The sequence below is a fragment of the Danio rerio genome, chromosome 7 (assembly GCF_049306965.1).
Source record: "Danio rerio strain Tuebingen ecotype United States chromosome 7, GRCz12tu, whole genome shotgun sequence".
In the NCBI taxonomy this organism is placed as follows: domain Eukaryota; kingdom Metazoa; phylum Chordata; class Actinopteri; order Cypriniformes; family Danionidae; genus Danio; species Danio rerio.
Window position 1 is genome coordinate 21276224 of NC_133182.1, and position 27978 is coordinate 21304201.

Sequence of the window (27978 nt, forward strand, 5' to 3'; positions counted from 1 at the left end):
TTTTCCCAAAAATGTAATGTCAAATTGTTAAAGTAATTTTAAATGAGTAAAACGTTTAGAGCAGTCAGATTTTTTTATATATTTAAAATAACAGTTTAAAATGTTATTTATTCCTGTGATTTATTATAATTCCTGTGACATGATTCTTTAGAAATGCATATATATATACATGTATAAACATACATGCATACATACATACAGACATGCATACAAACAAACAGTACCGGTCAAAAGTTTGGGGTCAGTAAGATTTTTAATTTTTTTAAAATAAACTTTATAATTTAATGAAATTATACATTTTTAAATTCTTCTTCTTCTTCTTCTTCTTCTTCTTCTTCTTCTTATTCTTATTCTTCTTATTAATGGTAATAGTGATAAAAGCAATATTGGCTTGAGTAATAATTTCATTTGAAGATACGTACAATAAGAAAGCAGTTATTTAAAATTTTAATAAATGTTTAACAATTTAACAATTGTTTTTTAACATTTAATAAATGCCACCTAGATGAACAGAATAATTCTCTTTAAAAAAAAAAAGCATGAAGAAAAAATAAAAATGACCCGAGACTTTTGACTGGTAGTGTACATGCATGTATGTACATACATATGCATGTACACACATATGCACATACACATATATGTGTGTGCCTGTGTTAATTAAAAACTAAATAATATATAATTGTACATGCATTTAATATATATTTTTTTACATTTTATTTTAGATTTGACCGCTCTAAAATTTAGTTTAAGGATTCATTTTTTTTCTTGTCTCTTAATTGATTTTAAGGCCTGCCTTGTTGCCCCAAGGAGTCCCCAGAGCCTCTTTTGAAACCCCCTTGCAATAGGGTTTCCATCCTAGAGTAATGCTGCAGGCAGATGACAAAACCATCTTAACCACAAGGTTAGTCTTATCCTCAAGGTAGACAGCAGATGTCAAGACAAATGTGTCAGGAAGAGTCCGGTGGCAGGAAAGGCTATGGATTTAGAAAAGTAGAGGTTAAAAGACGGACAGAGAGTAGAAAAAGGTACAACAAAATTGACAGTTGTAGAACTAGACAGGTCAAACAGGGCACAAGCGTTCCCAGGGCGTGTGGAAAAGCGAATGGTCACTGTAGTGAGGCCTAACGTTTTGTTAAAATCTTGTAATGCTGGGTGAGAAATAGAAGCGCCAGCATGCCATGTCTGCAGACGTGGCGCGGCTCAGAAGAACAAGATTTTGACATTAACATGAGCGGTAAGGATGCCCAAGAGAGACCTAGAAGCTCGCTTTAAAAGAAACCCACCGACAGCCCAGACATGACTCCCTTTTTTTGGACTTGCTGTGTTCATATAAGTGATGCCCCAGCGTGCGGAAAGAGGCCGAAAAGTCCTGCCACGGCTGCATGACATGAATAGAGCTGTATTACTTCTCTGACAAGCTCTCCTGCTGCTCTCTCGCTCTCCACATCTTTCTGCTCTCTGTTTCTCTGCTCTTTCATGCTCTGGCTTTTCCTTTTTTTTCTACCACACACACACATACACGTTCTTTCTCGTGTAGTATCTGAAGAAATATCACCGTAGGTCAGAGACACTTGATTCCTCCACTTTTATATGGGCAGTGACAGAAGAGGCGCGCTGAGTGCCGCTTCCCTCTCTCTCTCTCTCTCGATCCGGTCGAAGTGAGCAAACACAACCTCCATCTCAAGGCGTTAATAGCATTTCCACTTTTTATCCATCATCTCGCCTCAGAGACTCAGCCTCCAACATGGCCGCTCTGTCACTCGTGGGTTGCTCTAGGCCTTCTGTCAGGCTCTCGCATGGACGTCTTTAGTCTCGGGAGGAGCTGCCATTATCCTGATTTCCAATCCGCGCGCCTGTCTATGCGCTAATGTAGCCATGCTGCGTGGCTATAGGGGCCTGGCTTTAGGGCAGGATGACCCAAATTGGACTGACGTGTAGCTGGAGAGGTGAGTGGCTGTGAGGGAGGTGGAATGGGGTTGAGTGCTGGAGAGAGAGAGAGAGAATGAGGAAAGGGCAAGAGCCGGATAAAAATATCCGCTCTGGTGGTGAGGCCGGAGCTCAGGAGCGGTTAGTGCCAGGCGATAGCCGCTAACAAGAGATTGAGTCTGGACTCCATAACGAGCACGAGGGGTCGAGGGGTCACCGTCTGCCTGATGCCTGGCAAACACACACAGCCAGACACACTGACCTTAAGAGTCTGACGCAGGGCTACACAGAAAACGCTCACACACATATACACACACACACACTTACGGTGCCAAGGCCTGTGGATGCCAGTGTGGCTGTAATTGGATTGCACAGTTCTCTGTGTGTGCCAGAGAGACAGAGGGAGTCAAGCTAACATACACACACTCATTGATGAGGTCATGAAGTGGATGTGGTTTGTATGCCAGGACTTGGGAAAAGCCTGTCGTGTTTAAACAAGTGTTTGGGAGAGCAGTAGCATGCTGCGATAAAGTGCTTATTCATAATCGAATTTCTTGTTTATCATGTATTTGGGAGTGTAAGATCGTCTTGTGACAACCTTTCACCGTGGTTGTTAATATCGAGTGATTTCTTTTTTTTTATTGTGTCATAAATATTTCACGCAAACCATTAAAGTGTATTCTGCTAATTTCATTAAGGACTGTTCTAGTGCTTTTCAGATTTTTTTTTTTTTTTTTACAGTTATCATCTGTCAGCCTGCCAAATGATGAGATCATTTTAGTAGTCAGCGAACTGAAAATAATTTAAAAAATTAAAATAAACAACATATTTATACATCAAATTTAATTAGTAATTTTTATATAAAAAATGCAATTAAATAATTGATTGACCACTGATTAATAATGACCCCCCCACAACCCAAAAAAACATCACCCTCATGTCATTACAAACCCCTTTAAACTTGAATTCATCTTTGTAACATTACCAAAGAATGATTTAATGAGATTTCTGTTTGGTTAGGCCAACAATTTGACACTTCAAAAGGTTCAAAAAGATATCCATATGGATCAAATAGTTTAATGCAAGCTGTCTGAAGAGATATTATCGCTTTACATGATCAACAGCATCAGTTTAGCTTTGTTTTTTCCCTTCATATTATTTTCAAGACATATATGAAGAACAGATCAAAGTAAACATCTCCTAGGGTTAATTAAAAATATCTTCATTCCTGTTTTTGAAGATGAACAAAAGCTTTAAGTAATAAGAATATATATATATTTATTTATTTATTTATTTATATATATATATATATATATATATATATATATATATATATATATATATATATATATATATATATATATATATATATATATTCTTATTACTTAAAGCTTTTGTTCATCTTTTTTTGTTCATATATATATAGTTTAACACAAAATAAATAATTGAAATAAAAACGAAATGTCAGATTTCAATTATAAGAGCTCTTTCTGTAGCAGTGTTCTGATGGCTGCTTGTCTCCCTCTGTCAACTTAGCTTTGAGTGTATCTTTTCTCTAAAGTTGTAGGCTCCCCCTGGGGGAGGCGTTCTGTAACTGCTTCCACTCATTTAAATGGTTTTTAATTTACTATACCACCTGCTCATAAAAAAAAAAAAAGGTTCATTTAGAAACTAGGGTCTGTTTTTTGTACCTTGCTTAAATGATTTAGGACGATTTGACAGATCCTGGATCCTTTAATCTTGATAACTGATCTTTGGCTAACTTAGTTCTTCAAACAGGTTTGCGAATTAGACCAAAATGTCTAGATGAACTTATCTGAGATCGTTGCATGTGTTGTGAAGGACAGATCTATCGATCCTCAAAATCATGATCAGCAATTTTTTATTTATATGTATATAAACATATAAAAATATCAGCATTCGGTATCAGCATTCGGTACATACTTAGTACTCAGTATAACCTTTGCTTGAAATGACCCTATCTATTCCTGTTTATACGAAATAAGCCTGACATCAACTCTCAAAACAATCTTGGATTGTGTCAAATCATCAATAACCAAATCCAGCTATTTGAGTAGTCCATGTTCGAAGAATGGACCCCTGGTCACTCTGATGACTTTAAACCACTGCCACTGTGTGTTTTGTACTGAAGCTCAGTATTTAGTCTTTTAATAGTTTGTTGTGGAATTTGCAATGTGATTGTAGGTTATAGAGTTTAGAATTAAATTGTCAGCATTTACTAACATGCCATTACAAATCCTTACGGAATTAATTTTCAAAGCACAAGGGATATTTTTATTAAATCTGAAAGATTTCTGTTCCTCCATTCATGGTCTTTATTTTCTCAAAACCTCATTTCAGAACATTGCTAAAAAGTGTTTTCAAAAATCCATATTAATTGACTGATTTAATCCAAGTCTACTGAAGCAAAACTATTTTGAAGGGCCAGCGCAGGCAGAAAGCTATCAGATTTGATTTAATATATCATGTTCTTGGTATTTGAGTTGTGAAGATGAATGTCGAATGGTATGGGTTTGAAAGGACTTGAGTGTGAGTAAATGATGACCAAACTTTTAGGTTGAACAATCCTTTAACTTGTTTTCTTTTTTAAATAAATCACTTCTAAACTGTTTTACTATTATTGTTACTATTTAACCAATTTGGATTAAGAGAAGATTCGGTTACACTTTAATTTGATGGTCCGTTTGTTGAATTTGTTACATTGCATCTTTATGCCAACTAATTCTCATTAGATTATAAGTAGACTGTTAGGTTGGGGTTAGGATTAGTGTAAGTTGACATGTACTTGCAAAGTTTCTTCTAGTCAGTTAAATGTCTGTTGAATGAGCAGTATCAACAGATAATAAGCAGACAGTCTACTAATACTCAAATGGACCAACAAATTAAAGCATTACCGATGATTCTTATTTTTCCAACCTCAACATTTCCTTTTGCATTAACATTTGTCTGCAAAAGAATAAATGTTACTGTCACACTACAATTCTTTCAATTTAATATATGCATTTCATATTTGTCAACACCGCACTGTGAACCAGCAGGTTTGTGCTTCTCACAGAGTTCTTATGATTTTTCCAGGAAGCTGATAAACGGCGTGAAGTTTTTGTTTTTTTATAGAAGGATGTGATGCAAAGGATAAACAAAAAGAAGAATACTGAGCATGAAGAAAAAGGGGAAGACAGCGAAGAGGAGAGAGAATGTAAATTAGACATAAGACAGTGATAAAGAACTCTGCCAGTGAATAATGCCCAAGACATTTTCTGAAATCCAAACTGACTGCGTGATGCTGCAAAGCTAAATAAAACAGTTGGAGTTACTGAAAGCTCTGGGTGCCACCAGTGGGCCATCTCCACCCCTAAAGTTCCCATGCACCATCACTCTATAGAAAATACAACATGCAGCCAGCTCCAGGGCTGTTGCTTCTACTGCGTTATTCATGAGCTCTGTTTTTATAGTTGTGTTTATTGATGTAGGCGCTTGAATTATGCTACAGTATAACACTGCAGAGTTTGCTCCAAAAAAAAAAATAGAGCTGCATTTGGAAAACTTTAGCTTGAGAAAGAATCAGACAGGAAGAGAGAGTGAGAAGAGAAGAAAACAGAGACGCTCCATTTCCACCCAATGAGCAGCATTAGAGCTGAACCATGTTTACACAGCCCTCCTCCTCGCTCCATCTCTCTCGCTTTCTCTTTTTTCCTCCATCTGCCCATCACATTTACTGCATTAGTTAGGAGTCTGTGTGCCATATTACTACATGATATTTATTAGCCTCCTTTCATCTGCTTCCAGTGCAGAAACTACTGTACTCATCTGCAGACCCATCACTCAATCCTAATGCCTGCTGGGCACGTCTCCTCTCCGTAAATGTGTCATTAATTCATTTGGGGCTCGCTGCACCCGGGGAAGGTTTACCTGGAGGGGGGTGTCCTGGGAGCTGCGTGGGATTTCGTAGGAGCGAGGCCAAGCTTCACTAGCTTCCAATGACTCAAAACTAATGGCTGGGTGACATCTCGGAAAATCTTGCGTGTAAGTGAATATGCAAAATGAGCATTTTTTGACCATCGGAGTCCGTGGGGCTTATAGGGTGAACCCTTCCAGGACGACTGAACATTTAAACGCTGATTGTTTTTAAAAATGAAGTGACCTCAGCAAATCTGCACATCTCAAGGGGTGCCTCCATCCCAAGGAGAAAGCGAGACGGAGCGAGACAAAGAAAGAGGCGTGCTATTTATAGAGCCTGTCACAATGCAGGCTGGGAGATGTCTGCTAATGTTGCATGTGACTCTAATTGCCGGAGACAGCGTTGTCGTAGTAACACACAGCGCCATGTCACAGCAGTGGCAACAAGCTGCTTCGGGTCAAGGCTATGCGGCCCAGGAGCGGATCTGCCTTTATAGTGCCGGGAAATATCAAAGATGCAGCGGGAAAGCTGGAGTGGTGCAAGGAAAAACCCTTGGAGACAACACAGAGAATTAATTAAGGGAAAATAAATGCACTCGATGTGGTGTCATCCTCTATATCAAGGACATACAGCCGTGAGAGAGGGTGAGAATGCCTCGGGAGACAGAGAGGAAGAGAGATTGTCACTCTCCGGGACATGAATACATGCTAAGATACAAGCCTGGACATTTGGATCAGAGCAAGAAAAAGACAGAGAGCACACGGGAGCAGGCAAGAGTGGAATTAAACAAGCGGCGGATGGTCAGATGAGGGATGTGGATGCCACAGAGGTGGCTGAGCGGCCGACAGGATGAGGCAGTGATGAAGTGACGGAGGAAAGGGGTAGGGGAAGGAGAATAATGGATGAGGACAATAGAAGTGCATTAGTGCAGGTGTGTGCTGAGATTGTTGAGAGGGGGAGAGAGCGAACTGCAGTGCTAGTGAGGTGACAGCCTCTCCCACCTCTCTTCCTCATTATCAACCTCTCTGTCCACATTTCTCTTGTTTTCCGCCCCTTTCCCCTTTAAAAACCTCGGATTCAAATCACAGTTCCAGCACCAGGGTCGCGCACCCATCCAGAATTGAATATAGAATGCATTTTAATTGGAGGATTTGAATTAAGGTATAAAACAGGATGCAGAATTGCTCGAGTCCTTTTTGAAAAATAGATCTGTACACTCTGTGACTAGATTTGCAACACCTCCAGGTTTTTAGACATGCAAGGCCAGTGTCTTGAATGACTGTTTGAATGTTTGAATTTGAAAAAAAAAAAAAAAACTTCTTTCCAAACCTACATTTAAATGACATTTGAGATGACTACCCTGTGATGCATGAAACTCTGCAAAACGATGCGTACTTGCATAGTAAAGCAATGTAAAACGCAATGCAGTGAAAAAAACAAACTAAAAGCTATATTATATGAATGATCTATTGTGAATGTGTTCAATCCCTTCAGCTCTGACTGTATTCACAAGAAGTCTTACTATACATATCAATGCAACGTTTATAGTTTATTGATTGGTTCACACTTTATTTTGATGGTCCGTTTGTTGAATTTAAGTTACATTGCATCTACATGCCAACTAATTCTCATTAGATTATAAGTAGGCTGTTAGGTTGGTGTTAGGGTTAGTGTAAGTTGACATGTACTTGTAATAGGGATGCTCATTTCGGTTAATTTTGCTAACCGACAACCGCCGCTCATTAATCGGTTATTAACGGTTAACTGGTCAGATTACTATTAATTTTATATTAAACAAATTGACGTGACTGTTTTGTGTCCGACAAATTAAATATTGCATTTTAAAATACTGATTTATTTTTTAAGGCTAGCATATTAATAACAGAACACAACAACAGAGCATTTTCACGCACCTGCAGTGTTTAGCACAGAAGAACAGAATAAACTACATAGGACTGCCCTAAATTATTTTCACTTAAATAATTTATATTACTAAACGAAAACACTGACTGATTCTTTTTAATAACCGGCATAGGCTGTTTTTTTTTCCAATCATATGTTTTTTTTCTTCCGTCAAATAAAAATAGCTGACTTCCTCAAATTGCCCGCTCCACGGATAATATGCATTTATTTAATGCCCCGCTGTTATTATTATAATCACAAAACCTTTTTACATTTTTAATAGAAATCATTATTTCAAAGAATATGTCCTGATGTATGGTTACCTTTCTCTCCCTCGCGGTTCAAGTGCGCGCGCTGCAGAGAAAAGACAACAACAAGCGCACATATGTTGACTTTTTGTAAACAGTTTTGTTGTTTAAATATGATATTGCATTAATGTACATACATGCTTTATAAGCTGTAAAATAAAAGGTAAAGCCTATTTTTTGCGTTTATGACGCAGATCCAGGTCAACATCAGCGCTTTTTTTGGCATCAACACGTCTGTTTCAAACAGCAATATTCTTCTTCCATTTTGCTTCTTTGGCAAATGTGTCTGTAGGCACGGGTTATATGTTATCGTCCCGCAAAGTTAAGTATGGCTTGCAGTTAAAAAAGTGGCCGACCACAGCTAACGTGCTTTTTTTCATTCCAAAAACGCGAGGCGCACCTCACTGCCTTTATGTTGACAAAGACAAAAGAAGAGAAGAAAGCGCGGTCCTCTTATGAAACGACTGAATCAGCTGGGTATCGATTGTGCAAAAGTGTTGCTGTCTGTGTTGTTACAATTGTAATATTTAATAATATTGTGATATTCAGGATTTGTACATTCATCCAGCTCTGGATAACTTAAAACAGCGATTAGACCTTCAGAGCGGCATTAATGCGTCCTGAAGTAAAGCGAAACGGCTATAAACTCCAACTAGATAGAGTGATTACAGAGATATACAGAGTCATACTTTATCTTTAAATAAAGTATAACTATAGAAACTGTTCATCTTAACTGAAAGCTTCTGCGTGTTTGCTGGGCTCACGCATCACGCACCTGTCAGTCAGTCAGTCAGTCAGTCAGCACGTAACCCCAAAGGATTAAACACACAGCGCACAGCACTATACGGTTACAAAAAAGTTTGCGCTGTTATTATCCACTTACCTTTTAATACGTTTTGGTGCAATTATAATCCGCTATTAAAAACAACAACAACAATAACTGAATGTTTTGAATGGGTATGTAGCCGTGGCGGGATGCATTTTGTTCCCCGCCATGGAAGAATGAATGTAGCGGAAACCAAGCTCTTTAATAGTTCTCTGTAGTTGTCTTGACAACACAAACTGCTGCTCTGGGATGAGCTGCGTGCAAAAGATGCCCCTCTTAACGCAAAGGCGCATTCAATCGGCCCCTTATGCAGCCAAACTAAAAATATATAAAATAATAATTTTAATCGTTTAACTGATAACATTAATCGGTCACAAACGCACCCTTTCGGTTAACGGTTAATCGATTATTTTGAGCATCCCTAACTTGTAAAGTTTCTTATAGTGAGTTAAATGCATATTTTTGCAGAGAATGCAAAAGCAAGAATTAGTGCTGTGTTGCCAAAAGCTACCACGACTCTGAAGCTGCGGTCACACTGCACTTTTCTCCCCATAGACTTTCATTCATACGCACGTGAATGCGTCAGACCGGAAACACAAGCTCGTGCAACAAGTTTTGCATTTCGCTCTGTTGGAAAGTTCAAGCTTGGTGAACTCTGATCTGCGGAATCGCATCACATGATTGCGTGAGACCAACTGAGGATCAAAACATGACCTCTCTGGGCAGAAATTTAAAACACGGACCAATCGCTCCCTTTTTTAAATGTCTAATCATCATGTATGTATGTATGTATGTATGTATGTATGTATGTATATGTTCATTATTTTGGATTACCAGCCACTGTCAAAAAAATAATTTCTGAAAAATCGCTCCCTAAGTAATCTAAGAAAATGCATGAACACATTTCATGTAAACTTGATGTATGTTGTACGAACAATCAGTTTTATTATCAACATTTTTAGCATAAGTTGCTGTTGAATGTTTTTTTATACTTTTGTTTAAAAATAGTTTCTGGATTCCTAGGTTCATTTGATGCAATTTTTATACAATTAGACTGTACAACGACCTTTTTTCAGTTTACACCGTTAGATTTATGGTTGCATTTGAAGTTCTTTTTCATTGTAGAACAGTAAATAATTTTTATTTTTAAATATATGTCTGATAATAAAAACACTCTAGTTCTCTCAATGTATTTGTTTATGTTTCATTAGGGAATAAGTCTGAAACACACCATAAAATAATTTGATCAATTCACACAAGGCTAATTGCTATACAAATACACATCCAGGTATTGGATAAGTACTCAATATAGGACAATACCCTGAGCCCAGGTATAAGAATTGACGTCTGGAACAAAAAAATCTGAAGACCTTTAATTTGAATGTCCTGTCAGGTAAAGAGGAATAAGTTTGAATTGAAATAATGATTTGTAGTCATTTCTACAGTCAGTTGGCTAGAATTTTACTCAAACCCAGATAGCATGCCAACCTAGCTATTCCCAGTGAGCTTGCATCATTTTCAAAACAAGATAGACTGTGCATACGCTTTGTTTTAATTACAATAGTCATTTAGGTGAGAGTGCTTAATCATTCAGTTAAAGCACTTGCCATTCGGTTTCGGCTTTCACAAATACGTTGGGTGTCTCTCAATCTTCCAGGAGCAGTTCACTTATTATCTCCTCTTCCTCATTCCACCATCTCTCTCGCGTTCTCTCTCCCTCTCCGATTTGGGTAACTGTCGTTTATCCAGGATCTCATCCAGGGGGAATATAAACTACCTGTCAGAGAGCATCTTTCTGCCAAATTCATATCTGAAAGGAAAACAAAAGCGGGCCGAGGTCAGAGAGATCTTTTTTTAAATTATTCATAAGCAGCTCTCCCTCGGCCACCGTCTTCAGCTCCTGTCGCATGCCTTGTACCGCCCGCACTGCCAACAAGGGCATCTGTCATGCCTTTAAAATAAAGCCAAGACAATGAAGAGGGGAGACAACCAGATTTTCTGAATCACTATTGATTTACAGTGACACTCTTTATGTTGTGCTTTCATTTGTCTACTCTACCTGTCTAAAGAGGAATGGTGTGTGTTTGTGTTTGGTTTGTGTGTAGGTGTGTGTGTGTTTGTGTTTTCACTGAAAAGTCCATGGATGGTTGATTCTTGTAAGGGTTCTACTGATAGTTTTCAGGTGTCGACGCCCAATTTGGGGAGCGCCCTCCTGGTGGGCGAAACATTACTATCTCCTAATGTCTACCTAGTCATGGGCTGAGTTACTTTTTTTTTCCAAAAAAAAAAAAAAAATATTTGTGCAATACGATATATCATTACTAACTGATGTGAGAAATGCCTGGGCTATTCTTCTGCAGAATTCCTTCAGAAAAAGAACTAACAGAAAGGAGAAATGTATGGATTTGTGCTCAATGGTAGCATCATTGACGCATAACAAGCTACAGTACCTATATCTGTCAATACGTTTGTTTGTTTGTTTGTTTTTTATACAGTTTCTTTTTTTATTTGCAGGTAAAGTGCAATTAAAGGTGCAGTATGTACGTTTAACACCCAGTGGTTGAACTATGCCTGGTACTACATACACAAGTGCAGGTTTCCAGATTGACGACATCCACAGAAGTGTGCCTAACTATCAAGCTGATTTAAACTGCGTTCTTGTATAAAAGCAATAGCAAGCGATAGCAGGAATATTTTCCATATTAAAATGAGTTTTTGTCCTAACCAACACTTGTAATTTATATTTTATAAAAAGCTTGCAGCTGAACAACAACAATTATCACCTCAGGTACACCTCATGTGCTTTATTCAGTATTAAATGCTAATAATGTGGGTTTGAATGCCATTTTACATGACATTTATTGCCATACTACTGAAAGCAGCAGCAGATAGTTCACCTCAGATCATGAAAATAAAATAAACCATTTGAAATTGAACTTTAGAACTGTGACTCAGTGTAAACCAACACATATCAGTGATTCAGCATGTGCATTTAATAATGTTAAAAGAGGTTTAATATGTACTAAATAGATTATGAACCTTACCGTTTAGTTGGAGTGGAGAAAGTGCACTATTCTGTGCTTCTGAATGGCTGTATTTAAATTTCTGTTGTGTTTTGTTTGGTCCAAACAGCCTAATTCCTTATCACTGCAATTCTCGTCTTGTACTGTTGCATGTTGTTTGCACACGGAGTTACAATGTAACCTGCTCGCCTAATGTTTACGTTCATAATATTTATATTATTTGCTAATTAATAACCACCTCATGTGGAACTCTGTATCTGCGTCTTATTTCGGAGTCAGCTACTGTCCACTTTTTGCATTTCAGTCACGGACGCACACTTTGAGAGCTTTCATGACTGAATAAATGAAATGCACAGGTCTCCACCAAGGCAACCTGGGGCACTGAAATATAATTGACTGAACTGGCAGTGGGTGATTAAATGACCAAAACGAAGACAGACATTCCAGCACGTAATGCACATTTTCAAAGCAGATTATCTGACGTCAGCATTGTTTTTCAAATAAACAAAAATGTTCACTTAGCATGTTTCTTAAAAATCTGCAAACATTTTATTATATTTGTATGCTTTAGAAGAGTCAAAAACTTACATAAAGCACCTTTAAAGTATTTATGGAAATGCAGTCAAAGTATAAATAGCAGAAGTGAATGAATAGATTTGTCCTTCCAGCAAATATTAATCTAAGCAATAGAATCTGACACCAAATATAACAGACACAAGCTATACTGCCATCAATAATGACTGAAACACTAAGGAATAAGCCTATTTGTAGATCTGACAGTGCATGAGGAGTTTTAAATCACTGAAAAATAGATTCTAGGTGCATTATATAGATCACAAGTGCACAAAAGGTACAGTTTGTGATCATATCTCTGTTTTGTCGATGTATCCAAATAGTCGTAGCTTGTAACAGATGACAAATATGATTGTTCTGTGCTGCATTTATATGGAGATCACAGTTTAGCTGCAATTACGGACCATGAATTTATTATCCACCAGCCTCTGCACATTAAATGTAACTGAAAACTATCAATTGGCTCATATTTGAGCTATTCTTTGTTTTTGTATGCATACTTGATCTAAACCTTTAGTCATTTGGAGCATGTTCGTTTGTCTTGTGAATCTGAGACATTTTAAAAATAAAATCCATCAAATTCTTTTCTTCTTTTCTTCTATTTCCTCTCACTCAGAAACAGCTAGCCGCAATGGGTCTGGTAGATGCATGGAATGAGACATCGGCTGATTTCTCTACTTTGTCAAGCCTAGGACGGGGAAAGCTTCACCTGGGAGCAGTGCTGCATTGGACGACCCTTGAACTGGCCCCCGAGTCTGGCAGCAAGGATGACGTACTTGAGGACGAGGATGTGAAGAAGCCTAAAATCTTCTATGCAGATCATTCCTTCATTATACTAGTCAGGGACAACAGCACTGGGGCATTGCTCATGATAGGTGCTCTGGACCACACAGATGGCCCTGCAATTCACGACGAGCTGTAAAGCCAAAATACTTGACCCTCTGGCACTGACAAATCAGCTAAAGAGCCAAAATAGCTGACCTACGGTTATTGACAATAAACTGACCCACTTATCTACTACAAATCCACTGTCTTTCATCTGTTGGCCTTATGTGCTGACATGTTACGTTGTGCTTGTTTTACAAATTCACAAGAGCTTAGGGTAGTATTTAGTTAAAATAATGTTTGGGCCTGCACTGAATCTGCCTCTCAGACTTCTGCAGAAATACATTTCATCAGCATAAATAAGTTCAATGCAACTTGTAGTTTTGTTTGTTAAATATTTGGACAACGTTGGTAAATCTTTCAGCTGCCATTATGAGTTAAAACCTTTCTGTCTTTTAGCATTTAGCTGATGTTTTTATTCATATTCAATTTTGTAGTACTTTTAAATATTTTTATTACAATCTCTAAATTAATATCTAGACTAAAAAAAATAAGTCACGATTAGCTTGATCAAATGTTTGTAACGATTTGCATTAGCAAAAATATTATATCAAGTACAATTAACTTATCAATAACGCGTAAAATCTACTTAATGTTTAACCTAACACTCCTTAATAATTTAAGTAAAAATAAATGATTATCTGGGCGCGGGACTGTCGGCTTACAGCAAAAACGTCACTGGTTTGAGTTAAATTGAGTAAATTGTTCTTAGTGTATGAGTGTGGGAGTGTATGGGTGTTTCAGTACTGTGTTGTGGCTGGAAGGGCATCCGCTGTGTAAAACATATGCCAGAATAGTTGGCGGTTTATTCCCCTGTTGTGACCCCTGATAAATAAGGGATTAAGCCGAAAGAAAATGAATGAATAATTAATTATCTCTCGTTTTGAGTTTATATTTATTTACATGAATGAATTAATGTCAAGTTCTTGTTTTAGCAAAAGGAACATTGCTTTTAACAATTTAAGTAAATCTTATTAGTTACAAATTGGTAACTTAATTGAATTAAGACACATATTTCCACTGATTTTAAATGTTATTTCACTTTATTTTAATAAAATTGAACCTAATAGCAAATTGACTTTAAAAATGCTTACTGATCTCAGAGCTATAGTGTTAGCACAGCTGTTGCTCTTTGAGCATTAATGTCGATAATAAAAAAGACCCAAAGTATGACTGCTACTCTTCTGCAAGGTGGTAACCTCAAAACCAAAAAGCTTACTCAAAACTCTCTAATCTAAGCTAAACCCTAGATTAAACTGCTTTCATTTTCCAAATAAAAATTACATCAATTACTATATATCCATAATTAAAATGTATATATTACTAGATTTGCAACCATTAGAAAATATTTAAATATTACAAGTAAATGAATATTAATATTTAACTCTTTCCACACATTTTTGGAATCAAGTAAATGTGTAAATACAAAATAGTTTTCGTATTAAATTCTAGTTATCCTTGACATATAATATTAAAATTTAAAAAATTTGAGAGTAAATTTATTAGAGTTTACTACACCAAAAAGTCATGACTTTCAGTGTATCCTTTATTCATACTTTTCAGTTATTAATTATTGGCTAAAGGGATATCTATAGTCATATAGAATAGATTGCTACTACTTATCAGGCGTAGCATAAAAATAATTATCAGTTTATTAATCAAAATATTATGTGGTATTTCTACATTTCAGTAGAGCTTTGTTTTTGAAAACACACTTTGCAAATTAAAAGATTTATTATGCAATTAAAACAAATTGATTCAATCTATACACAAAGCATCTGCTTGCCCATTTTCTTATGTGCATGTCTCTTAAACATTAGACTGTTCCCACAGATATGTCAGCCAAATGTGTGACATTTTATAACCAGCTTTGTCGTTTGACTGATCTTTATTGCTGTAGTGTCACTCTACATAGCCCTAACGTAAGCCTAACATACCCAAACTACTTACAATAGTATTTTTACTGCTTGTTCAAACTACTTATTTAAAAAAAGGCAGAATCAACCTAATTTGTTAAGGGTTTTTTAGGACAACTTAATGGTTTTATGTTCAATCTACTTACATTTGTAAAAACAAACTTAATTGATTTGTGTTGGAACACCATGAAGGAATTGTGTGAATCCCTGCATTTTTTACAATGTTGGAAACTGTTCCAGTTAGTGTGCATTCAGACTCATGAGTGTGGACCTCATGGTCTAACAAAGACCTAGTGTGAATTGCTTGTGGTCAGTTCTGAAGCTAGCAAATAGTACAGTACTTTCCTTTCATATGTCTACAGGCCATTCACAGCAGAGACACTGACTGACAGCAACACTCACAGTGATAGACATGCACTGGGATGAGATCGTCAGTGGGAAGCTCTGGAGAAAGTGCGGTGGGTGTCAACTGCACTCAAATCGACACTCTGACACAACTCATTCCCCACCGTTACTGTAAAGAAACCCACCACGATGACAGCCGAGTGAACGCATACTGATGCCGAGATACTGATACAGACACACCACACACTCTCTCACACTGCTACGCAAAATGACTGTCAACATGTAAACACTAATGTATCCAACATTGGTTAGCTGTTCATGCTATTTAAAACAGGTGATGTACATATTACAGTTTAGTCGTTTTAGTGTTTGTTATTAATAATAAATGCAAATAAGCTGCAAAAAATGGAACAAATACAAGGGAATACAAATTAAAAAACGTTTTTTTACAGTACATTTAACAGAAATTATTCAAAAGTAAAGTCGTCACTGTATATAATAAACGTGAATTGATTCTTAATGATAAACAAGTTATTCAGTCAAGAGCCGCAGGGGATTTTCTCTTTGTCTTCTGTTTGATTAATTAATCACACAGAAGGCAGCGGATGCATTAGACTACTGTCACTTCAAGACCTAATGTACCAACATGATAATATAGCAACTGACACAACCCATTTTCTGGTTACATTCTCCTAACACATAAATAGCTGTGTTTGCATGAGTAATCCAGGGAAATTTTGACAATATTGTGTGTATCTGACTATTTAAAAGACCATTCAAGCGAATGCAGGTTTGCATGCTGCTGTCTGGGAGACAAATATCTGGCTGCATGCTTTAGGTGCGTGTCAAATTTTTATGCTAGCATTCAATGTGCTAAAACGTAAAAAAAAAAAAAAAATCTTCTGACTCTTCTAAAGCAAAAAATACCATAAAATGTGTGCAGATATTTAAGAAACATGCTAAGAGAACATATTTATCTGAAAAACAAGTCTGAAGTCAGTTATTCTACTTTGAAAATGTGTTACTTGCCAAACTTTTCTTTGTTTTGGTTCTTTTAACCTGCTCACTGCCAATTTAGCCAATTATATTTAAGCTCCCCGGGTTGCCTTGGTGGAAAATGCTGGGACACAATAACTACGTTTACATAAACATCAGTAATTGAATTATTTGCCTTAATCTGAATAAGACAATAATATGATTAAGGTCTTTACATGAGTTGCTTTTTAAGTGTTTCTTTCATGATCCTGTTTTACATGTTAAAGCAAATAATTCAGTTAACATCATTGCGTCACCTCGCTATCCATATTTCGTCCAGAGTTTTATGCAAATTCAGGTGTTTCATTTTTAATGTGTAAAATAGTTGGAATTCCCACCCAAAATTATCATCGAAGTCAATAATAGGTACCAGCAACCATATTTTTCAAATATCTTCATTAGAAAAAAAACTTTTTTAAAGGTTAAAAAGCACATGAGAAAGAATAAATGATGTATAAAATAAATGATATAAATATTTTTTTATCTCTGGGTGAACCATCTCTTAAAGGGTTTCTTAAATCATTAAATATGGTAATTCTAAAAATGTGCTAAAACTTGTTTTCAACTAAATATTTATCTGTCTAAAAAGCTTTTAAAATTACTTACAAACCAGACTTTCTCAATCCAACATAAACGTATGTCTAGAAAAAAAAATTGCTGATATTTTTTTCATTGTTAATTGTATTTACCAATATACACAGCTTTTATATCCTTCATAACTTTATAGTTATGAGTGTCAATGCTGTAATAATTGGTACAGTATATCAAAGTCTCAAACAATAGACTGTTCGCCACATAATATCCTGACTCATTATTCTGAAGTCTAAGCTCCGGACACAGTAAGGTCTCTCTAGCTCAACTCTCTGTTTTTATTTCTCCCCGTGAAGCTGACTCATCGTCCTGGACAAACTTACCCAAGCAGATCAGGGACTCCAGACGAGCAAGGGGCTAAGCTGGAAGCGCTGCCCCCGCCCCGAGATCACTCTCTCGGGGAACCAGATCACTCACCCGGCCTGTTATTGATGGGTTAGGCTTAATGCTAATGGCGCTAATGACTCGAGACTGCCGTCAACAACACTGACAGATGATAAACCTTTTAATCTTTTAATGCCTGCTCGAATCAATGGAGGCCACGGCCATACCACTCCATCCCAGTAAAACGCTGTGACAAATCATGCTATAAATTAAGAATTAACATGTAGATTTTGCACCCCTGGACTTCGTTTTTGTAGCCTTTTTATTGTGGTGGAGGAAAATGATCATAGTAAAATTGAAGTGCTTATAAAATGGCCTCGGGTTATAGTAGTGCGCCGTTCAATATACTGAGTGCACCCCAAAAAAATTATAAATACAAGACCAAAACAAGTAAAAATGCAATATCTTAAGCCAATAAAGCTGTTTGCAAGGCGGGTTTACAAGGCTGTAAGGCTTTTAATGTTTCAATAAGCGTATTAATCAGCTTCCATTTTACACAGCGCTTTATTCATTCTCCGGAGTGGAAACCTCTCAGAGAAACATAAAACGAAACAGAATAACTGTGTTATAAAAATGGCTAAAGTACTGTATCCTTACTCAACCCCTGTCCAATAATTACATGAGCGACTGGGCCAGAGATATTAAAAGTGGCTGTGATATTGGAACCGTCAGGCCTTTTAAGCGCAGACGCTAATTAAGGGACGCTGGAAAATGTGGGATGTGCGGTAGCCCGACTGATTTCTCATCCGCTCAGCAATGGTTCTTTCAGCCAACGCGCGCACAAACACAAACTGTTAGTTTCTTTCCTCCACAAATGAATAATTGAGAAATAAAAGGGGGGAAAAAAAGAGAGAATCTCCTTTCTGCCATTAATCTTGAAAAAAGAGTGTCCCTACTCGGCCATGTTTTATTAAAAGCTTTGAGGGCAGTTTTATTTGATTACCTCAGAATGCTTCGGTTCCCTCGCTGGAAACACATATTTTTAGAGGGCTATTATTTTTACAGACAGACTGTTTGCGCTGGTAAAAGGGGGTTATGGAAGGGCATAGATGGATTCTTTTAGATGGAAAAAAGTGTAAATGCATTGTACATTTGTCCACATAAAGAACATCAGATGTTTGGCTCTGTTCGTGATGAATGCGTAATGTCAAAATGCGCATGCTGCAGCCTGCTGCTACTGCTTCTACAAGGGCCTCGTCGTGCCCTGTGAACACCGAACACAATATGTGACGATGTTAAAAAATGAGTTGCGTAATTATCCTCCCCGAAAACCACCAGAAGAATGTCATTATTCATTTGGAACTTTTGAAACTTTTAGAGGGACCCAGATGTTGTGTTCTGGCGATGACATAAGGCTCTTATAACCCTCTTGACTTTTATAAGCGCGTGTGAAACAGAACCCCGCATGTGGGCTTGTTTCCGCACACATGTGTGAGCGCGTCCATCCATTTCGATGTACAGTCTTCATATATCATGTGCGTTGTGAACATAAAGCGTGCTGTGCTGCTGTCGTAGCGACTCCGAGGCCTCAGGCCGTGCAGCGAGAGCACATTATTTTTTTTGCTCAAGCTCTCATTAGCTTCACTGCTGATTCATGCTCTCATTCTATTCAAGTCAAATACGTTCACATCCATTATATGGTGTTTCTCCCTGCTGAGACCTACTCACCCATACAGACAGGGTTATATATTTTAGTAGGACAACTTGGTCGGTAGCATATATAACCTCCTAATACTTTCGCATTTTTAATGGAAAATAATTATCTTTTTTAGACATGTTGTACCTCACAATGCTTTACAAAGTATTTTATCCATTTTGAAAAAATATAATCAGCAAAAGTAAAAAGTTAAATTCGTTTTTATTTCTATAGCGCTTTAACAATTTAGATTGTATCAAAGCAGCTTAACATAGAAGAATATAGTAATTTTAAACTGTGTCAGTCCAATTTTCAGAGTTTGGCTTAGTTCAGTTCAGTGCGGTTTAATTTTCACTGCTGAAAGTCCAAACACTGAAGAGCAAATCCATCAATGTGCAGCTCCACAAGTCCCAACCAAGTAAGCTAGTGGCGACAGCAGCATGGAACAAACTTCACCAATTGATGAAAGTGAAGGGGGAAAAAACCTTGAGAGAAACCAGGCTCAGTTGGGCATAACCATTTCTTCTCTGGCCAAACTTGCAGTCTAGGCACCAGAGGCTGAAGACTGCTGGATGTCCATAGTGAAGAAGCTGCAGGTAGGAGAGGTCTCTGGCTGGTGTACAGACTGGCCCTAGAAGATCAATGCGAAGACTGTCACTTGGGTCTTACAGGAATCAGTCTCATGCTCTCCATCTTTCCATGACAACCACAGCAGCTGCTCAGGATATGGCCTTTATGGTGTATTTGAAATGTATTTTATAACTACACCACAGTCCCATGATTGTCACCACCATCTTGTTCCCCAGTCTCATAATTTCAACCTTTTTGAACTTAAATAGTTTTAAAGAGTTTAAATAGTCAGAAAGAGTGTGATTACAGAGACTCAATGGGTTTGCTTCAGTGTTTAAAGCCATTTAAAGTTCCCAACAAGCTCTGTAGTCCCATTTTAGAAACTTGTTAGCAAACATCTTTTTCTTAAATAGTCCAAAAAAATCTATTTTACAGTGTAGAGCAGCATCTTGAGCTTGTGTTATCTGTAATTAGCAGGGGTGGCCAAGTTCTTTCTTGGAGAGACATAATCCTGCAGAGGTTTGATCCAACTTTGAAAAAAACAAATTTTCTAGTAATGCGTAGACCTCGATTAGCTTGTTTAGTTGTGTTTGATTAAAGACAATAGCTCTCCGGGACCAAACTTTGCCAGCTTGGTGTGGGTTTCAGGCCTACGACAAAATTTAATCTCTGCTTCAACCTCTTTATTGACCTTATTCGTCTTGTACGATTGGGCGCAGCCATCGGAATATTTGTGGCCCAAGACTTCCAGTCTCTTTAACTTCCATTGATTTGTAGATGTTAAAAACAGCTCCTTATGCTTGATGTTGCAAACTGATATTAGTTATTGTGTTATTCTACTTTTTTATGCATAGTCATGATCACACTTGTTTGTAGAGCAAGTAGTTAGACCGTTTTCTGCGATTTATTATTCCTAGTCATTTCTCCCATAGGTAACTGAATTGGAAGCTCTTGAACAACTGCATAAAAAACTAGCACACTTTGGCATTGTAGAATAAGGTGAATATAATGTACTTAATAATTCTATATTTCAAGACATGGTCAATCCAAGCATGAGGATGGAGAAGAAATCTGATTGCTGTGACCTTGAACACGGTTGTTAGTGTCAGAAATTATAGTCTGGGTATTTCAGATACTGCTGGAAATTTCATAGACAATCATCTCTAGGGTTTACAGGGAAAAGTTAGAAATACAAAAAAATGTCCAGTGAGCGTTAGTTCTCTGGGCAAAAAATGTCTTCTTGATACCAGAGACTGCTTTGAGCTGATAGAAAGGCAGAAGTAACTCAAGCAAGGTCTACAGAAGAACATCATTGAACACACAACACATCCAACATTGAAACAGATGAGCTATTGCAACAGAAGATTAGCACAAAGCTAATAATGCTACTGTCTGCTAAAAAAAAATAAAAAATAGACAACTGAGGTTACTGTTTGAGTAAGCTCGCCAAATCTGGACAATAGGAAATTTGAAATTGATTGCCTGGTCTGATAAGTCTTGATTTGTTCTTCAGCGTTTGGATGGCAGGGTCAGGATTAGCATAAAAAACTTGACAACATAGATCCATCCTGCCTTATATTAATAGTTGAGGCTGGTGGTGTTGTGGTTGATATTTTGTCACACCTTTAACCTTTTAGTGTTATGTGAGGGTCATTAGAACAATGCAGTTTACCTGAGTACTGTTGCTGACTATAAGTCCATCTCTTCAAACACTGTCCATCTTGCTACAGTTAATTCCAGCAGAATCACTTGTCTTTGCACAAGCCTACTGTAAATAATCTTGAACTTGCTTTCTTGAAGATGGCATTAACTTTATTATGCTCTATTGGCCTTCACAGTCATCAGAACAATCCAAAAGAACTTAAAATTGGAAACGGAAATATCTTACAAATGATGTGTAGGTGACAAAAACAAGATGATATGATGTCAATATGGACCACAATCTCCACAGAGGTCTTCAATGCAGGGCATCCGGAAAGTATTTATAACGCTTCACTTTTTCCACTTTTTTCCAGTTACAGCCTTATTTCAAAATGGATTAAATTCATTTATTTCCTCAAACTTCTACACACGATACCCCATAATGAATATGTGAAAAAAAAAATTTTTTAAATCGTTGCAAATTCATTAAAAATAAAAAAAAAAACAGAAAAATCACATGCACATCAGTATTCACAGCCTTTACTCAATACTTAGTTGATGCACCTATGGCAGCAATTACAGCCTCAAGTCTTTTTGAATCTGATGCCACAAGTTTGACACACCTGTCTTTGGGAATTCTTGCCCATTCCTCTTTGCAGTACCTCTCAAGCTTTATCAGGTTGGATGTGAAGCAACGATGTACAGCCATTTTTAGATCTCTCCAGAGATGTTCAATAGGATTTAGGTCTGGGCTCTGGCTGGGCCACTCAAAGACATTCACGAAGTTGTTGTGAAGCCACTCCATTGATATTTTGGCGGTGTGGTTTGGGTCATGCTGGAAGATGAACCGTCACCCCAGTTTGAGGTCAAGAGCACTCTGAAGCATTCATTCAGGATGTCTCTGTACATAGATGCATTCATCTTTCCCTCTATCCTGACTAGTCTTCCAGTTCCTGCTGCTGAAAAACATCCCCACAGCATGATGCTCCCCACCACCATGCTTCACTGTAGGGATGGTATTAGCCTGGTGATGAGTGGTGCCTGGTTTTCTTCAAACGTAACGCCTGAAATTCACTCCAAAGAGTTCAATTTTAGTCTCTTTAAACCTGAGAATTTTGTTTCTTATGGTCTGAGAGTCCTTCAGATGACTTTTGGTAAATTCCAGGAGGGTAGAGGCTTCCATGTGGCCACTCTACCATTCAGGCCTGATTGGTGGATTGCTGCACAGATGGATGTCCTTCTGTAAGGTTCTACTCTCTCCACAGAAGAACGCTGGAGCTCAGACAGAGTGACTATCGGGTTATTGATCATCTCCCTGACCAAGACCCTTCTCCCCTGATCACTCAGCTTAGATGGCCGGTCACCTCTAAGAAGAGTCCTGGTGGTTCCAAACATCTTCCACTTATGAGTGATTGAGTCCACTGTGCTCATTACAACTTTCAGAGCAGCAGAAATGGTTCTGTAACCTTCCCCAGCCTTGTGCCTCAAGACAATCCTGTCTCAGAGGTCTACAGACAATTCCTTTGTCTTTATGCTTGGTTTGCGCTTTGACATCCACTGTCAACCCTGGGACCTTATATAGACAGGTGTATGCCTATTCAAATCATGTCCAATCAACTGAATTGACCACAGGTGAGCTCCAATTCAGCTTTGCCGTGAATACTGATGTACGTGTGATTTTTCAGGATTTTTATTTGTAATAAATTTGCAACAATTTCAAAAAATAATTTTTCACATTGTCATTATGGGGTATTGTGTGTCGAATTTTACGGAAATAAATGAATTTAATCCATTTTGGAATAAGTCTGTAACATAAAAAATGTGGAAAGAGTGAAGCACTATAAATACTTTCCAGACGCACTGTACCTTATTGAACAGGCAAAATGTTACTAGTAGTGTATGCCTAACAATATGGCTGGTGAGTAAACACACACACACACACACACATTCTTCATTATCCAAAACAGTAACCAGTTGAGGATAATTGAATTTAAATTCACATTTAAAAAAATCAATTTCTATTTTAGGACTTTTTTTGTCCTTGCTGCTTTTTTTTCCTCCTCTTTTTCATATTTTTGTATGTGCAAAAGGTACATTAGCTCATAATTTAATACACTGCAGAAAGATGTTAGCTGTAGCATTATAGGAAGTGTTTTTATTTCCGGTAGGGAAATTTCATTTGACTTCTTGACTTAAACTCAGATTCTCAGAAGGGCTGTCAAGACACATATCTCACTAGTGTAAGGGTGAAAAAGCAAAATGCAGGGAGTGTATTGTATGTCTATAGTACAGCATGTGTGTGTCTCTGTATCTAAAATCAAAAAGTTAAGTGCATTATGGGTGCTGGTGGGCTGAGTGTGAGTGACATTATCAGAGACTGAAAGTGCACCCTCTTTATCCAACAGATTTAGTGGGTTTAAAGTTTAATCTCCTATTTTAAATAAAAGATTATAGACCTGAGGAACTTCAGCTCCCATTGCTGCCTTTTGCCAGCATCTTGCTCCTCTCCGTTTTGATGCAGCAGAAAGAAATGAAAAAGGCACCGGGGGATTTGTGCATCTGAGTTGCAGTACTTTCGAATAAAAGAGTGAATGAAGGTTCACAGATCCCCCAGGGTCCAATGGCTTGTACAAATCATACAGCTTGTCCATTTGCACTTAGAGCCATTCTTAGAGAGGTTTGAAAAGTGATAAAAATGACAAACAAATATTTTGGGTTTTAAAAGAAGTGCAGGTCAGTGCTTGAACTTTGACAAATCCACCAGGGCTGTGGTGCGGTATATTTGTACATGTCTGTGTCAGTGCATTCAACCATTGATGATGCCACCGGATGTTTTCCAGTTCCTTGTGGAAGGGAGTTCAAACGTTCTGCTACAATTTATTAAACAGACCTTCAGCTTTTATCTTGTGCTAACTAAACACCGGCTACCACGTCCAGGATGTCTTTTCTCACCCATATTCTATGTTTCAGTGGTTTAATGCATCCTTGAGCTATTTTCAATTCAGTAAGGCAATCATTGGCGCTCGAGAAAGAAGGTAATCATTTCTCTCTGTGGAGACAAGGCCATGTTTGCCATTTCAGTATTATGAACTAACATAATATAAAAACACGCTGCCATTCCAGTGGGTTTTTAGTTAGTACATCTGCTGAAGGTGAAACACGGTCATGATCTCTGTCAATCAAAATGCACATCTCTCTCCTGTCATTTTCTGACCCAGCGAGCAACACAGATATATTGTATTCCCGAAAACAAGCATTACAGTAATAGCTGTTTGTTTACACTCGGCTTGTTTTATGTGGGCATTTAAGCCATCGTCAGTAACATGGGACGCCTTCGTCATTTCCGTGAAGAGGAAGCTGGAGTTGTGCGTCGTTTCCATAGAGACGCGTCCACAGTCTCCATGCGCCCGCCGTCTGAATGCGTTTACTGCCTGAAGCAGCCTAAAAACTTTGTCTTAAAGCATTTTAAACTATTTATATAGTGCTGTATTTATCTTCACATTGCGGAAGAGGCTCTCAGAGGCAGTGTTTTAGGGGTAAGAGTGGTATTTTTTCGTTTATTTTAAGACTCATTGACAGAGACTGTCGAAGTTCGACGCTAACGTTAGTTTATTTCAGAATCTAAAAACAAACGACTGTTAACTTACATTTGAGTTTTGCAAATAACGATACATTATATGGGTGCATATGTCAACATTTAAAATGTTGTAGAGCTCTAACGTTAGCCTCTTTTAATCTTGTCACCCGAAATTAGTCTGTTTAACGTAAACACTGTCAGGACCTAAAGTGTGTGTTTGTGTCTATCTATGAATGATTGAAAATCCATTCACCAAATATTGATTTATTTACTCTTCTGAGGTGAAACATTGATAGTGTGTTGTCTAAAAATGACAAGGTGTTTTATTGTGGATAAAAACTGCAGGAAAACTTTTTTATTTTGTTGACAACATACCAACTGTTTTTTTTTCAGTTTATCCTCCACAAAATGCATTTGTGGTAGTAGAATAACATTTGGTAAAATATAAACAATTAGGAAATATATAACAAAACACACACATATACATGTGTGTATATATATATATATATATATATATATATATATATATATATATATATATGTATATATGTATGTATGTATATATATGTATATATATATATATATGTATGTGTTTATATATATTTATATATATATATATATATATATATATATATATGTGTATATGTATATATGTATATATATATATATGTGTATATATATATATATATATGTATGTATATATATATATATATATATATATATATATATATATATATATATATATATATATATATATATATATATATATTATGTATGTGTGTGTGTGTGTATATATATAAAAATGTATGCTAGATATCAATATCAATATATACATATATATATATATATATATATATATATATATATATATATGTATATGTATATATATGTATATATATATATATATATATATATATATATATATATATATATATATATATGTATGTATATATTGATATTGATATCTAGCATACATACTTTAACTATCAACAATTAAAATAATAACTATTAGAAATAACCAATTACTTTCAGCAGACTGTGAATAACCCTGAAAATAATCTACACTACCTGACAAAAATCTTGTTTTTGATTCCACCGTAAGAGCACCGAATAATAACTTGGCTTCTAGTTGATCATTTGGAAAAGTGGCAGAAGGTAGATTTTTTTTGATGAATCATCTGTTGAAATGCATCCTAATCATCACAAATACTGCAGAAGACCTACTGGATCCCGCATGGACCCAAGATTCTTATAGAAATCAGTCGCGTTTGGTGAAGGAAAAATCATGGCTTGGGGTTACATTCAGTATGGGGCAGACGAGAGATATGCAGAGTGGATGGCAACATCAACAGCCTGAGGTATCAAGACATTTGTGCTGCCATTACATCACAAACCACAGGAAAGGGCAAATTCTAAAGCAGTATTGCGCTCCTTCTCATACTTCAGCCTCCACATCGAAGTTCTTGAAAGCAAAGAAGTTGAAGGTGCTCCAAGATTGGTCAGCCCAGTCACCAGATATAAAAATTATTGAGCATGTAAGGGATAAGATGAAGAAGGAGGCATTGAAGATGAAGGCAAATAATCTTGATGAACTCCGGGAGTCCTGAGAGGAACACTTTTTCCATTCCAGATTGTTTATTAATAGCTTATTTTAGTCGTTGCTGAGATGTATGGATGCAGTCCTCCAATCTCATGGGAGTCACACAATAGTAATTCTTTTTCCTCAGCACCATGACTTTATATTCTATACTGTACATTTTTTTTTTTTTTACGTGACATGACTTTTTATCTAAGCGAAATCAGACTTTACTGTCCTAATAAAATAATTAAAAATCAAGGCATGATCATATTTTATTTTGGTAAAATAAGCAGACTTTCGAGGCCTTTGTCTTTCTTATAAGCCACTTCTGATACTAAATGATCAACTAGTAGTGAAGTTATTATTTGTTGTTCCTAAAACTTGGATAGGCAACAAGACTTTTTTCAGGCAGTGTAAAAGAGGCTTTTAATGGCAATATTATGTATGTTAAATATTATTTAGCATATTACATATTTTTGTATGGGATACAAAAATAATAATAATAATCTGGAGGACCAGAACACAGTGGATTAAATGGTGTAATGACCTGACCTACAGCACTATAGCCAAGTGCATCATGGGAAACGGTTTAGAGTTTATGTGTTGTAATAGTTAAATACAAGGGTTGTTTTGTTATAATTGGGTGTTTATGTTTGAGTTGGCTTCTGTGATTTAAGCCCAGTATTCAATTTATTTATCAAACATTAGACATCACCATCAATGAGGTTGGTGTGTAAAAGAAGCACCCCGGTGGTATGGTCTTGTTAAGAAGGGCTGTTCATGTTGTGAACTTAGAATAAAAAGGTTAACTGACAGTGCTGCCTCCTACCTGCTTATTCTGCCAGATCTCTGACAACAGAGACAATCAGGGTCGTGCAGTGTATGGGACACGAGTGTTCTTTTTGCTAAAGTGCTGAAAAATATAAAGTTATGCACCGTAAATGCTAGCACCCTGCTAGTCGTTTTAGATTAATTAAACAGTTTAGCTAGGTTATGTTAGCTGTAGTTGCCACATACAGCAACTATTACAATATCAAATCTTGCCATAGATAAAATTGTGCTACTAATGCCAACCTTTTTATTTTCAAATCTATCTTAAAAATCTCATATTATGGACTTGCAGAGGTCGAGTTTGTGTGGAGTGGATTTTTTCCAAACCAAGCCATTCTGACACAGGTGTAAACTTCGCTGCACATCAGATTACATACTTTTTTCTAATTACTGCACCGTGTTTGGGATTCGATTATCCCACTGAACCTCATATCACATTCTCAGGCATTGTTCGAATTAATAAAGAAGTTACCGGCCAACTGGCACGCAGCACTCTTATATACACGCCAGC

The 27978-nt window shown here is 37.0% G+C and overlaps 3 protein-coding genes across 6 annotated transcripts in view; all 3 read left to right on the top strand.

The window, feature by feature from the left end:
• The window catches only part of serpinh2 (serine (or cysteine) peptidase inhibitor, clade H, member 2), a 39595-nt gene extending 23623 nt beyond the window's left edge, over positions 1-15972 (top strand). For 2 of the 4 annotated variants that reach the window (XM_073906575.1, XM_073906577.1), the window contains exon 5: positions 5062-5935. In XM_073906575.1, the coding sequence (XP_073762676.1) occupies positions 5062-5166 (105 nt within the window). In that variant the 3' untranslated portion in view covers positions 5167-5935. 4 annotated transcript variants of the gene reach the window in all.
• The window catches only part of efnb3b (ephrin-B3b), an 888832-nt gene that overhangs the window by 337154 nt on the left and 523700 nt on the right, over positions 1-27978 (top strand). The window lies entirely within an intron of this gene.
• Positions 24859-27978, top strand: part of dnah2 (dynein, axonemal, heavy chain 2) — a 306887-nt gene continuing 303767 nt past the window's right edge. Inside the window, exon 1 of the mRNA XM_009303124.5 lies at positions 24859-25016. The gene's annotated coding sequence lies outside the window, so the exon portion shown is untranslated. The remainder of the gene's footprint in view (positions 25017-27978) is intronic.